Source organism: Camelina sativa, chromosome 17 (assembly GCF_000633955.1).
Source record: "Camelina sativa cultivar DH55 chromosome 17, Cs, whole genome shotgun sequence".
Lineage (NCBI taxonomy): Eukaryota > Viridiplantae > Streptophyta > Magnoliopsida > Brassicales > Brassicaceae > Camelina > Camelina sativa.
This window is the reverse complement of record NC_025701.1, coordinates 31888356-31903268: the sequence shown is the minus strand read 5'-3', so window position 1 is coordinate 31903268 and position 14913 is coordinate 31888356. Positions and strand designations below refer to the sequence as shown.

Genomic DNA, 14913 nt, shown 5'->3' with positions numbered 1-14913 from the left:
ACAAGAACCCTCATGCAAGCTTGAAAGAAAAAGACACAGAGACAAACTCAGAACCAAAAAAATCGTTTTCATGGCCGAGGTTTCCGTTACAAGAACGAGATACACAGTCTTTAAACTTGAAGATGCATCACATGGCTGTGGAAACGTTTTTAAGATAAAACCGTTGTAACTAACTCAAACGTGGGTTTCATTTTTTTTTATCTCGTGACTCTTTTAGATAATCATTTTGTGTGTTAGCTAATTTAATAAGATGTGAAATGTAATTAGTATTATTTCATCCGACTAAATGTGACATTTAAAGCAATATCATACTTGTATTCAAATATCGTTTAACTAGATATGATTATAAAGACAAAAAAAAAATGAAACAGATAAGCTAAAAAACAATATTTTTGATTAAGTACAAAATAAATATATATTAGTTTTTTTTTCTACAGTTACAATAAATAAAAAATCTTAATGTTACAAAAATATAAATAACAGTATAAACTATAAAGTAAAAATGGAAATAGTTTAAATGCATGGCTCCCGTGTGTCGTCGCTTTCAAGAGCACACAAATATAATACCGGTATAAACAGTCGTTTCAATGTGCAACATGTGATTTATAGATACACATTCTGGTACATGAATGCTCATGAGACAGTTAACGCGCATAAACTAATACATCTTCTCAATGATCATCTATTTTACTGTTATTCCTGAAATCATTACATAACTTGTAGCATGTCTACGAATAAAGAGCCCTGCCTTGATCATAATCATTGTCAAACATGATGATTTAGATATAAGAAATAAATTGTTTTGTTTCCTATATAAGTATATATATATGGTAGATATAATAATTGAGTTCCCCACTAGTCTTAAAAGAAAAAAGTCATATTTACACTATTAGTGTGATTGCCTTATTTTGTGAAATCAAAGAATATTATTAATTAGTAAATAGAATTATTTAAGCACGATTAAAATATACTATAGTTTTGGTTTGTGAAAATATTGTAGATGTATGATCTCGGATTCAAACTCATATTTTTTTGTATCATCTGAATGAGTACTGAATCATATAAAGGGTGTTGCAACATCAAGCTTTGCATGCATACAAAGGCTGAAACAGTAAGTACAACTCTATAACTATAAGCTATTCACTATTCAGAATCTGTCCAAACTCCAAAAAATGAGACTACTATTAATTATACAACACTTTCTTTTTTTTGTTATACAAATCGGTGCAATATAGTAGTTGGTGAAAGAAACAAGTAATGTACTTTTTTTGGTCAACTATAAATTATATTGTAAGTTTTTCTCTTTCTTTTTTTTCGAAAAAGTATATATTGTAAGTTCATATGAATTTTTTATAGTGCTTGAAAGTAATATGATATTGAATGAGCTAGTGTTGATACTTGGTGGTTGAGCTCGATATTTTATTCATTCTTTTCGTTAAAACAATTCTCGCAAATCAACAGAAAGTTAGAAGAAGAGGACACAATTGTTGTAAACAACATTTTATTATTACGATAAAACTTGAACAACTCACAAGTCTTGCTAGCATAGGAAGATAGGAACGATAAAACACGATCCATAAAATACACAAACCGATATGATCCCTCAAGAACATCTTAAAAAGACCCTCTCACTCAATTATTTTGTCCGGATAGGATTTAACGGTTTGGATTCTTGTTCTAGAGTTCTTCCCTGAGTTTGGAGGTCGGAAATCCCGGCTTGAGGAAATCGGAATACCACTTGCCGGAAACTTTTTGGTGACGGGTCAAATTGTTCTTGAAATCGACGTAGTAAAGCCCGAACCTCGCCGTGTACCCATCTTGCCACTCAAAGTTGTCCATCAACGACCACACGAAATAACCAATAACGTTCACTTTGTCCTCGCTACAAAAAAACAGTCCATGTTAATCACATTGATTATTATTTAATGTAATGTAATGATTAGATTTCCGGTTTAATATGAATTTTTTACTTACCAAATGGCTTGGTTCATACTGAATAGATGCCTTTGGAGATAATATTTCCTGTTGTGATCTTGTGTCCCAAATTCTACATCATCGTGCTTATCTCCAAGGTCATCTCCGTATCCTTGAAACCAAAAATTCGTTTTTCATATAAACTAAAACAAATTTGAAATTGATGAAATGAGTTTAATTTGACCATTTTTACTTACCATTCTCTGTGATCATAATCTCTGGATCGCCATAATTGTCCTTAATATACTTCAAAAGGGATCTTAAACCTTTTGAATACACATCCAGCTTACCACCAAACGGCTAATCAATGGAAACAAAAAATACAGTAAATTAATTATTTATGTACTAGGAGAAAAGTAAAAAAAAAAACAAATTATATTTCATTACCTTGCTACCAATTTTGGTTCCATCCACAGTCTTGCCTGGTTAGTAAAAAGCAACGTACATTAATAATACAATAATATTAGAAAAAATGATTAAAAAGATCATTAAGGCTAGTAATTAATTTCGAAAACTTACTATCCCAATCAACAAGAGAATCAGTCGTCCAACTTGGGCTCTTAGGATCTGATTTAATATCAACTGCAAACACTGAAGTATAGTAATTCATTCCTACATAATCTGTAGAACCCTTGAGTAGCTTCTTCTACATAATCCAAATGCCTGATTCAAAATAATAATACAATAAATTATAAAGAGTAAAATCGTAAGTATTACTTAAGAATTTGTTCACATTTTTTCAAAAATATTTTTACCATCCTAAGATGAAATCAAGCACACGGTCTATGGAACCTCCAGCAGCCTCAAGGTCACGTGGTTCGAACCAAGCTGGACTGTGTGCAATTCCGATTTTACCCCCAGCACACTATATATTTTAACAGACCAAAAAAAAAAAAAAAAAAAAAAAAAATTTCTTTTAACCGTTGGGTAAACACCTAAACCACCGAGTTCATCATNTAACCTGTTTGCATTTTCTGTAGGCATCAACGGCGTAAGCATGAGACAAGAGTAAGTTGTGACTGACTTGATAAACTTCGTATCCTGAGCGTCCATCTTCGCAGTGATGTCCAAAACCGGGGATGTACGATGAGCAACGTCCCGGGCCTTTTTTCCCGACGTCGTAGCCGGCACGACTAAACACCCATGGCTCGTTGAATGTGATCCAATGTTTCACTTTGTGTCCGTATTCGTGGAATGTGAAATTTGCAAATTCCGTAAAATCTTGCCTATATTTATAAATAACATATAGTTGAGTTATTAAAACATATTAGTATATTTTCATGAAATATTAATTAATAGTATATGTGAACTTACACAATGCGACCACTTAAGAAACCACCATATTCATCTTCCAAATCTTGAGGAGTATCCCAGTGAAAGACTGTTACCAGTGGTGTTATATCTAACCAAAAAATGAATTATAAAATTATTTAATATGAGGTTTTTTTAGCTAATTTTTAGGAGATGAAGAAAAATAGTTACTGTTTTTGAGAAGCTCATCGATGAGGTCGTGGTAGAATTGGACTCCTTGTTTGCTAATTCCCTTAGACATCCTTCCATCTGACATTTTGCAACCATTTTATGACTATTCATAATGTTAACTTATTACTGTAGTAACAAATTGACATTAAAAAAAAATTTATAATAAGAAAAACTTACGGGGAAATATTCTGGGCCACGATATAGAAAGTCTAAAACCATCACTGTTAAGGTCTTTCATCAACTGGATATCTTCCTGTTAATATACATTTTGATATGATTTTAATCAATGATGAAAATCGATAATATATATATAACAAGTGACATGTTAAAAAGGAAAATCAATTTACCTTGTAGCGATGGTAGAAATCCACAGCAACATCGGCGTTATGATTTTGACATCTATCTGAAATGTTATTTTCAATATTAATATACTGATAAAATGCGAAAATAAAACCAAAAAATAAAAAAAGCAAAGAAAAGTACATACGTGGGAATTTCTTAGTGAAAGTATCCCACATGCTTGGACCTCTACAACCTTCATCAACAGCTCCTTCAACCTATATCACCACACATAATAACAACAAAGAAATCAAGAACGATAAACACAAAATTATAACATAAAGAAGGAAAAAAAACATGCCACAAAAGGACCTAAGGACCTGAAACGCTGCGGTTGCGGTTCCCCAAATGAAGTTTTTAGGGAAGTTTGCTTTGCTAAATGCTATCTCAGGCACACCGGAACCGCAGACAGGTGCTTCGGCTTTGGTCAGAGCTCCGAACACAGTTAGAACCAGAGCTAACCCTAACAGTAAAGGAAACTTCTCGAACCTCACCATTTTTGTGTTTTCTCTCTAATAGTACTCTTCCTAGCTATAGATATTTGGTGGAGGGAATTGTTGAAGATGAAGGGGAAGGAGAGCTCAGTGTTATATAGAGCGTTGTGTCAGTGTTATAGTGTGTGTGTGTGTGTGTGTGTGTGAAATGTGTGTTTCAGTATCATCACCAAAAGTACGTGTGTGTTGATATTAAATTTAGTTAGGTTAAAATAAAATTACTAATTAATCAACCCGTGATTGTTTATAAGTCTCCTGAAAGGCTGAAACAAATCGAAACCCTTTTTAATATAATTCTTTCCAAGTGCAAACAAATACAGTTATTGATAACTTATTGTTATATATTGGCTTAAATAGTTACGTACTTACTTTTGTAAATTTATATTTACATTTTATTTTAATCGCACGAAACGTTTATGCGATATTTTTTTGTAACAAAATATAAATGAATCATTTGCAAATTTTATTAGCATTATATTTAAATCATCCGAAACATAAATGACTTGTTTGTTTGTAACAGTCTCTATATGGGCAAGTTTCTCTAATAAGGAAACTGGGTTTGAACGCTTTCACGTCGGACTCATATAAAATATTATTTGCTGGTTGTAATTTGCAAGTAACGTTTTTGTTTTTATTCATTTAAGTAAGAAAAGAAATATTCCAAACATAAAAGGGAATATTTCATTAAAAAGGAATTTTAAAAAAAATCTTTGAGTTCAGTTTTTTGTTTCTTGTCTCATTCAATCAGTAAAAATACTTGAGACTTATAAAGTTAATTAGGTGATACCCCGTGCTACAGCACGGGATTATATATTTTGTTAGTTACTTTTTTGTAATTTGTATTTTTGTAATATAGTTTTTTATTTTGATTTATTTTCTTTGTTTATATAGTGTTTATTTGTATATTTTGGGTTATACAGTAAATTAGAAATTCTAATAGAGTAATTAGTTTGTAAAATGTAGTTTTTTCATGGAAACAGACACACCGCAATATTGAATAGTAGTTTTGTAAGAGAATAGACATTCCGCAATATTGGATAGTAGTTTTGTAAGAGAATAGACACACCGCAATATCGGATAGTAGTTTTGTAAGAGAATGTGTTGTTCTTTATTTTGGTTTGTAGTCAAAAGAGGAGAAATTACTTGTTAAATTTTAGTGTGAGATATTTCAATGATTATGAAATATTGTATTTATAGTGAGATTAGGTATACTTAGGTTATCATTTTAGAAGTTAATATTTGATATATCAAATATTAACAAAATTGTAAAAAACTAATTTAATTTATATTTTGATAAAAATATCTGTTTTAACGGGTTTAAAGTAAACATATTTTATATTTTAAAAATTTTAAGAGTAAAAATATTAATATTACTTAAATATTTTATAGACTTTAAATTTATTATAATATTTTAAACTTTTGACGGAGTTCAAATATTTATAATAATTTAAAAATTCTATAAAAATTTAAAATATCTTAAACTTTTTTAAAAAATGTAAATATATTATAATATGTTTACTTTTTAAAAGTTAAATATGTTCAAATATAGAACCAAATTAAACTGTTAAATTTAGATACCTGATAAATCAAGATTCCTGCTCATTTGTACTCAAAACATATTAGTCATATATATATTTATAGTGATTATGAACCATATTCCAAAATATTTAATCGATGTGGGATATACAGTACACATTTTATGTAAATTGGTTTACACCTTTAATGGTATAGATAATTTCTGCATTTTTTATTCTTTCCATCTATACTAATCCTAATTAATTACTATAATTTTGTTAAGGAAATATTGAAAAATCTAAACTAAATGATGATTTGTTTTTATTTAACTGTATTAAGTTGATTTGTTGTTTCCATAAATATTTCACAATATAAAAGCAAATCAAATAAGTTTACATATATATACAATTTCGTATTTAATCTATTGATTATTTTGGAATCAACAAAGTCACAATTCATAAGTATTAAAGATTTTTTATTATTATTAATATTCGTAATAATTATAGGGATTAAGTATGGTAGTAGTTAATATTTGATATTACTAAAGCCATTAAATATTCGGATACCATTTTCCTTATTTATAGGGATTATACCTCTGTTTGGCGATAAGAATAATTATTCTTGAACCAAACAACATACATGATTTGAATATTATAAATCTAGAGTACAAACAGATCCGCGAGTTTTATTTCTTCTATTTCCGGCCCGGGTTAAAGAGGATCGGCGTCCCGACCCGGTCGTAATTAAATGGTCGAACAAGGGGTATAATGATCATTTAGATAAATCGTAACTATAGGTTAATTTAATTAAATTAAATGATTCTCTAATATTTTTAATGAAAAACGTACCAAAACAAATTCATAGTTCAATTTGAGTCTAGTGAGTATTTCTGCTTTAATAGTATTGATTGTTTGAATTATAGCTTGTTTTCTTACTGCATATATATGTCTATTTACGTTACCAAATTTTCGATTGCAAAACTTATATTATACCACAAAATTCAAATTTCTAGTTCTAGAATGATCAATAATAAAGATCAAAAACTATAATGCAACTTAATTAAGAATTTATTGCAGTATATTAAAAATGGATAAACAATTCTCTATATTCCTTATCTTTTTTTTTTCTATATTTCTTATCTCTTAAATTTAATATAGAATTTTCATTTAACCTTAATTGTGAGGTACTGCATTCCAGGTGGTAATTGATAGCAATCTATAAACCGTACTTTTAATGTCACCATCTTCATAAGAGAGATGACATAATATATAGTAGAAACAAAAATTAGTTTGACACATATAAAATTTAATTATATATTAAATAAATTTAAAATTATCTATATATTTCCTACGAAACTCTAGTCATTTTCTTTAAACAAAAGTACTTCAACTACCTAGCTACAACAAAAGTCCGGATTTAAGTTCAGTCAGTCATAATGCAACTTAAGGATCAACTGCGTTATTAATTGAAAGAAAAAAATAACATATGTAAATGTTAAATCCCTATTCAGTCCTAAATAAATGTATGAAATTCAAAAGCATTATAACACTTATTTATTGGCTTTCGTATTGCGTCAGAAATATTTATTAATTTTCTACATGATCTGGAATCAATGTTTTTTTTCTCAATAACAGAAAATTAACTTTTCAGAATTCAAGGGTGATAATAATGTTTTTTTTTTACGAGAAAAGCAGGTAAAAAGACCGTTGTGAAATAAGGAAAATGTGACCAAATTATTCGTTAGTTAATTGTTCTACCAGAGGAGAAGAGTGAACAAACGTGCTCAAACAACAACTCAACTTTATTTTTAGTTACAAGGGCAATCTAGTCACTCATTATCTCTTTTATCTTACATGATATATTTCTTATTTTACATATTTTTCATAAAGGATGTAGCTTAGATAGTTTAATTTGTAGCCTTATCATAATGTCACAATGACTCTTAGACGAGACATGGGGACGTGCAGTGGTAATAGTGGCAAATGTTTTGTTGATTGTTTTTTAGAGTTCTCATAGCAAAAACTAATATTAGACAATTACCACTAACTCATATTTGATGATTCCATCTTCTCTCAAAACTCTACTATATTGTTGTAAACAATTGTAAGCGATATTTTATTCATACGATAACTCAAACAGGCAACTCACAAATCTTGCTAACAATAGACAAAAACGACAAACACGGTCCATTGACACACGCAAAACGCAAAACTGATATTGATCCTAAAGAACAAGACTCTTGCAGCTACATTACTTGTAGAGATAGGATTCAAGATTTGAATTCTTGGATCTCATTCACTGGATTGTATCCCGCCTTGAGTAATTCAGAATACCATTTTCCCGATTCTTTTTGATGACGGATCAGATTGTTTTGGAAATGGATAAAACAAAAGCCGAACCATTACGTTCACTTTATCGTCGCTACAATAACATTTATGCATGTTCAAAAAAATTAATTATATATAGATAAATTCAATATAATGTTACGATCATAGTTCAAATTTTTACTTAATTACTATAAGGCTTCGAGCAAACCCAAGAGATGCTTTTGGAGATAATATTTTTCTACTATTTTGATCTTCTGTCACAGTGACTCTTACACGAGGCATGGGGACTTCTTGGATTTCCTTTTCTCTGAATAGATAATAGATTTTCCTTTTATAGCAAAAACTATAGTTTGCACACANAAAAAAAAAAAAAAAAAAAAAAGCGAAAACTAAATAACATTTTAAAGCTTATTGAAAAAACAACCAACTATTTTTTCAGCCAGCAATAACATTCATTTAGTTGTCAATTTGTTCTCGGTTATTACCCGTAAACACTATCTATACACCTTTGCGGATGATAGTTGCAATTGTTGATGTTTGAAACTATCACAGAAAATTTGAGAAAAAAAAAAAACTATCACAGAAATTGTTTCGTATCAGTCTTGCTTCTATTAGTGTGTTTTTTCAATAAGCTCTAAGCTACAGGCCTAGTTTCTCAAGCCTGCATTGGATGCTTGAAGTGTTAAGCATGTAGCTGAAAGCTGCAACCAATCTTTTTTTTTTCTTTATTAGCTTTCGGGTTGGTTTGGTAGATCCCTCTTCGAAGCTGATAGATATCCTAGCCCACCTTTGTCAAGGACCTCAAGGTTGTGACAACTTGTTTGGTCTTCATCGTTTTAATGCCATTTGCACCGAGTCATCCGATTTCGCTCTAGGTGGCATTGATTTTAACTTTCTGAGAATCTATAGATCAATTTTAAACAGATATTTATAGATGACAAATCCATACGAAATGATCACAAGGTTGAACAACAGTTTCAAGAACAAATCTTAAACCCTTAAAATGTCAGGACCAATTCGAAACCTGTCTGGTCCAGTCACATTCATATGGAACATATAAAGAGATCAAGGAGGCAGGCTTAAGTCAATATGGGTTCCTTAAACATATAACTAAAAAGTCTCAACAACTGTGGAAAAACAAAAGCAACAAACTTCTCCAAATATTTAGTTTTCCTCTGCCTCAAAATTCAACTAATTAAAAGTAACAAGACAAGACACACGACAATAGAGAAGTGTTTCTACATATTTTTTTTCTTTTTACCTTTTCTTCAAGCATCTGTGGCTGTTGGAGAGTTCTCAGGTGTCTTCAGAGGAAGAACTGCTTCTTCTGCTTTCTCCACTGGTTTACTGTCTTTATGATTGTCAATGGCTACACGAAACTCTTCCACGATTGTCGGGTCTTTGAACTTCAGTGCAAATGTAGAGAGACCTTCTTTGCCTTCGCTTACACTATTCACACAAGCGAATGTGATTCCTTTTTTATCCATACTTGCAAGTTTCATTTCTGGGTACAGACTAGCGTTCAAGATCAATCTGTAGTTTCCTTTAGCTCTCATAACTAATCTTGCTTTACCACCATTACTGGAGACGTTAACCTTGAGCTCTCCTTTCCCACGCTCTTTCCATCCTCCATCAAGATATTCAAACATAATCGAGTCAGCAGAGAAGGCAACTTTCTCATTCTCTTCTCCTGTTTCTGTGGAAACCTCTTGCTTTGGTGGAAACCCAGTACCTTCGCTCTTTTTGATAATGGAAGATCCAGTTGCACCGAATAGAGAAGAGGTATTGCTGCTTGGAAGGCCAAAGCCAAAGAGAGACCCAGTACCAGTTGAACCATCCTGAGAAACCGAACCAAAAGAGAACGATGAACCAGAAGCCTCTGTACTGGCAAGTCCGGTGAATGCGTTTTTGTTACTTGAATGCTGGTGGAATGAACTGAAAGCGCCGTTATTGCCGTTCTTATCTGCTTCTTCGATTCCGTTGCCCTCTTTTTCTTTTTTCTCAGCCTGAACACCTCCTAAATCCTTCTCAAGAGGATCTTCAGTTTGGTCTGTTCCTTCAACAGCGTTGATGCTAACGTTTGTGTCACATGAGACGGTCTGAGCTACATCAGCCTCAGCAACTTGGTCATCAGCACTCTTACCATCCTCATCTTTAGTCTTTTCAGTCTCTTCCCCAGCAGCATCTTTGACATCAACCTTCTTACTGTCAACTTCATCACCCTCCTCAATATCAATTTCCTTTTGATTATCCTCAACCACTGCTTCCGCTGGAGCCAATTTTGACTCGGCCAGAGGTGCATCTGTTACCACAGGAGTCGAAGCAGGTGCGGTAGTAGGGACCAACTGAATTCCAGCAAACGGATTGGGTGCTGCAGCTGGCGTAGCAGATGGCTCCTTACGCTTAATTCGGACAATTCTTCTACTTGCCAATACCTCATCACTGGCCTTCTTGAAAGTTCCAGTCTCAAATTCAGCTGAATCGTCCTCATCATCAAGACCAGGGTTGTCACGAGATAGCTGCTTCAAAGCACCTCTCTTCTTTGATGGTTGTTGAACATTTTCTGAGTCTCCCATTTGAAATGTTTTGAGAGAATAACAAAACACACTTACCTACAACAAAAACGTGCAAGAAACTTTTCCTCAGAGATATTAAAAGACAGATAACCAAATCCAATCTTTGAATACAGAGACAAAATATTACAATCGAAAACATCTTTTAAACGCTAAACACATGAGACATACTCAAACACACCAAATAACTTAGCAACCACAGAGCACAAACAATACCAAATCTAACAGCACAAAAGCTCAAACATGACATTGCACTTGGAAATCGAAAAACTACAGAAGCAGAATGAAGAAAGACAATAGCGCATAAAAGTGTAACCTTTACACAAATATCCAGAAAGGCTTGAAACGCATGTACAGAACACAGCTAATTAACACTTCCAAATAGGCAACAGAAAGAGGTAGAGCTTAACTTAGATGTAAGACTTGAATTGAAGAGACTTGGAGACTTACAAGCAATGAAAATAAAATCAACATCAGTGAATCTAGTCTTCTCAATCTATGCATAAGATTCAAACAAAGGGGTTGAACCAATGCACTGAGGGATTCAGAACCAAAACAATCAAAACCCTAGATGTAAAGAGGAAACACAGACAACTTGAAACCTAAATCCGATATAAGAAGCATCAAATCGAAGGGTTTACATTTCAAATTCAAATTCAAATTCGAATTCAACAATCTCAGGGAATCGAGTAATCAAAGCAACGCCGCACAAGGAAACCCAAATCGGAAAAATACGAGTTAAATCACCAAATAAAACCTAATTCATCAAGACAAAGTTATCAAAGAACAACAATAAAGAAATGGGTCCATAACTATTTTCCACAAGAAACAAGCAGGATGACAAAACCCTAAAATCAAAGCAGCTAAACCTTTGACAAGAAAGGGAAAAGAACCATTTCCGAGGATGAAGATAACCCCAAGATACGAAGACAATGACCGGCGAAGGAGAAAATTAGGAAGAGACTTACCGTGAAGGTGAGCAGTAGCAGAGACGCCGCAGCGAAGTGGTCAGAGACGAAGACAAAGCTTAAAGAGAGGTTTAATAGAAGAAGAAGAAGAAGAAGAAGAAGAACCCAAATCGAAATATGTCTCTCTCTCTCTCTCAAATATATTTTTTTTATTTTAATCGACATTTCTGCGACTTTATTATAAAGTATATAGTTTTTTTTTTTATTACTATTACATATAATTTTATTTTTTATAATTAAAAGATTATAGTTTTCTTTAATTCAAATAATTTATACTGAAACTTAGAGGGGGGTATTGAACTGATATTTTAAAAGATTCTAGAGTATTCTTAAAATCACTTGTTATTCAATTGATGATTTTCAAGAATCTTTTAAAATCCTATGTTATTCAATCAGTTATTTATAAAACTTACTTGAAATATACTGTTATTCAAAATATCACAACTTTTTAAAAAGTGAGATTTTGAATTATTCTACTAGACTTATTTTTTGTTTTCTAGTTAAAAAATACCATCTCAAAATCATACCTTTTGAGGTAGAATTTTAAAGGATTTCATATATATAAAAAAAAATCTACGTCATCTCAGATCCCAAGACCAAAGAAGGTCACAAAGCAAACCAGAGTCTGGAATATCAGTTGGACGCTCTATGTTCTTAATCTGTTCCACATTGGTCAAATCGGGAGACAGTCCACCGTGCATACAAAGTATCTTTTCGTCTATGACAGCTGCCACAGGGAGACAGTTAAAAGTGTCTGTAAATACTTTCCAGAGCTTCACGTTGAATCTTCGTTTACACTCGTCATAGAATCCGTAGATTCTGTTAATAGAAGCACACTCATGGTTTCCTCTTAGAAGAAAAAAGTTTTCAGGGTATTTGATCTTGTAGGCAAGCTGAAACCGTAAAAGTGTTGGTCAGATAAATCCCAAATCGATCTTCACCGAGAAGACAAGATAAGGGTGAATACAGGCTAGGAGATGATATGAATGTAAGAAAATCACCTCGAGGCTACTGGATTCAGGTGGATGATGATATTTAGATGATAGAGTAAAGAGAGAGATTTTAGGCCCTGAAATGTACATGGAGCGTTAGTCAAGCCAAATGGCATAACCAGATATTCGTAATGGCCCGCATGAGTTTTGAAAGCGGTTTTGTACACATCCGGTGGGGACATTCGCAGTTGATGGAACCCTGCCCTGAGATCGAGTTTAGAGAAATACGCTGAGCCCCCCAACTCATCTAACAGGTCTTCCAACAGTGGGATAGGGTACTTGTCCTTCACCGTTTGCTTGTTCAACCCCCTGTAGTCTACACATAAACGCCAGAAACCGTCTTTCTTCTTCACCAAGACAATAGGCGATGCGTAGGGGCTAGAGCTATATTGAATTATCCCCTGATCCAACATCTCCTTCACCATTTTATCAATAACATCCTTCTGGAGAGAGTTGTACCTGTAGGGACGTTGATTGATAGGGTTGGCGCCTGTTATGAGGGGAATCTGATGGTCAAAACCTTCTCTGAAAGGAGGTAGCTCAGTAGGTTCCATGAAGATGTCTGCAAATGAGCTCAACAGAACTTGGAGGTCCGAATCATTGGAGTACTCAGAGCCGCTTACAGAGATGTGGGATAACATGGAGAGCTCTGCTGACTGTGGTTCTTTCGGTAAAGCTTGGAGGAACGCTACTTGGGGACCTTGAGCTAGTAGTTTGTTAAGATTATTGCCTTTGATCACCTTACACCCTGATTTGGTTATTCCTCGAAGCAGATGCTTAATCTTTCCCAGCGTGAACTCCATTTTGAGGTTGAGGAAATCCTAGAGGATCGGCCCAAGTGTAACGAGCCATTGTACCCCCAATATCAGGTCGTAACAATCCAAGGGCAGGGTTCTAAACTCTGCGGTGAACTCATAACCCTGCACTCTCCACTTCAGCTCTCTGCATTTGTAGTTGGAAATGAGCTTCCCATTAGCTGCTTCTACCGACATCACTTTGATTGGTTCTAACGAACAACCCATTTCTTTCGCCATTCTCAAATCTATCTAGTTGTGAGTGCTACCTGGATCGACCAAGATGTGTAGCTTCTTCTTCCCAGAATGACCAATCAACCTCATGCAGTTGAAGGTAGTCGAACCATTTAGGGCGTGGATTGACACAACAGGTTTCTTCTCGTCAATCTCAGGGGTATCTTTCATCACCAACACCTCCATAGGTTCCTCGTACTCCTCAAACTCATCATCCTCGTGGTCAAGCATGTATATCTGGGCCTTCTTGTGTTTTAACTGATGACCAGGGGTAAATGGTTCATCGCAAAACATGCATAAGCCTCTACTCTTCCTTTCTTGCATCTCCTCATAGGTAAACTTTCTCGGGGTTTTATCAGTGTTGGTCTTAGGTATGTAGGTGGGTTTTGTGGATGGTGTTTTTGGGGTATTTGGTGTGGTTATGATTGGGTTAGAGTTCGAGGTTTTGTACTGTATTTGAGGTAACTGTTTGGGGTTGGGACTGAAGGGAGCTCTTTGATATTTGTGGGGTGTGAGTTGTAGAGCAGATTCGTGTAGTCTGGCTATGCGCGCGGCAGAGGGGATGGAAGTGACATTGAACTGGCGAGTATGCAGCGCTAAGTGGGGATCCATGTTGGCCAGGAAGATACTCAACGCGTGTGTCTCTGGGAGCGACATCCGAGTCAAAGCATCCTCAAACCTTTTGAGATAGTCTTCCACGGGGTCTCCCGCTTGCTTAAGGTTGACCAGCTCAGCCAAAGGATCATTTACTAACTCTCCAAACCTAGCTGAAAGATCTACCACGTATTGGGTCCAGGAGGGTAAGCGACCAAACCTGTCATGGACATAGTTGTGATGCCACTGCAACGCCTTCCCTTCTAGGTATATGGATGCCATACGAACCTTCTTGTTTGCCGGTGTGTTATCTAGAGCGAAGAACTGCTCGCATCTGTAGACCCACTTGTTTAACCGGAAACCATTGAACGTTGGAAAACCCACCTTTGTCAGCCTTGAGGACAGACCGTTAGGGAGACTTTCGTCATCTTCTTCCTCTTGAGTGACCTGGATCTTAGATCCTTGGTTAAACCTCTGGGTATCCGGTGGATCTGGTGGATTAGGCGTCGACAGAATGGGTGTCTGGGAGACGTTTGACGGTTGTGAAGCTGACGGTGAGGGGCTCACGGGAATCGGTTGCTTGAAAGCTCCCTTGAGGATACCCATCAACTCTGTCTTCATCTCCGA

General features: G+C 34.3%; 1 protein-coding gene and 1 pseudogene across 1 annotated transcript; both read right to left on the bottom strand.

The window, feature by feature from the left end:
- On the bottom strand, positions 1486 to 4425 carry LOC104758561 (annotated as a pseudogene).
- LOC104758560 (nuclear pore complex protein NUP50A) lies at positions 9122 to 11823 on the bottom strand. The gene is made up of 2 exons (XM_010481444.1): positions 11673 to 11823; positions 9122 to 10743 (listed from the first exon to the last, which is right to left on the bottom strand). The coding sequence occupies exon 2, from the start codon at positions 10705 to 10707 to the stop codon at positions 9400 to 9402; it is 1308 nt and encodes a 435-aa protein (XP_010479746.1). The 5' UTR covers positions 10708 to 10743; positions 11673 to 11823; the 3' UTR covers positions 9122 to 9399.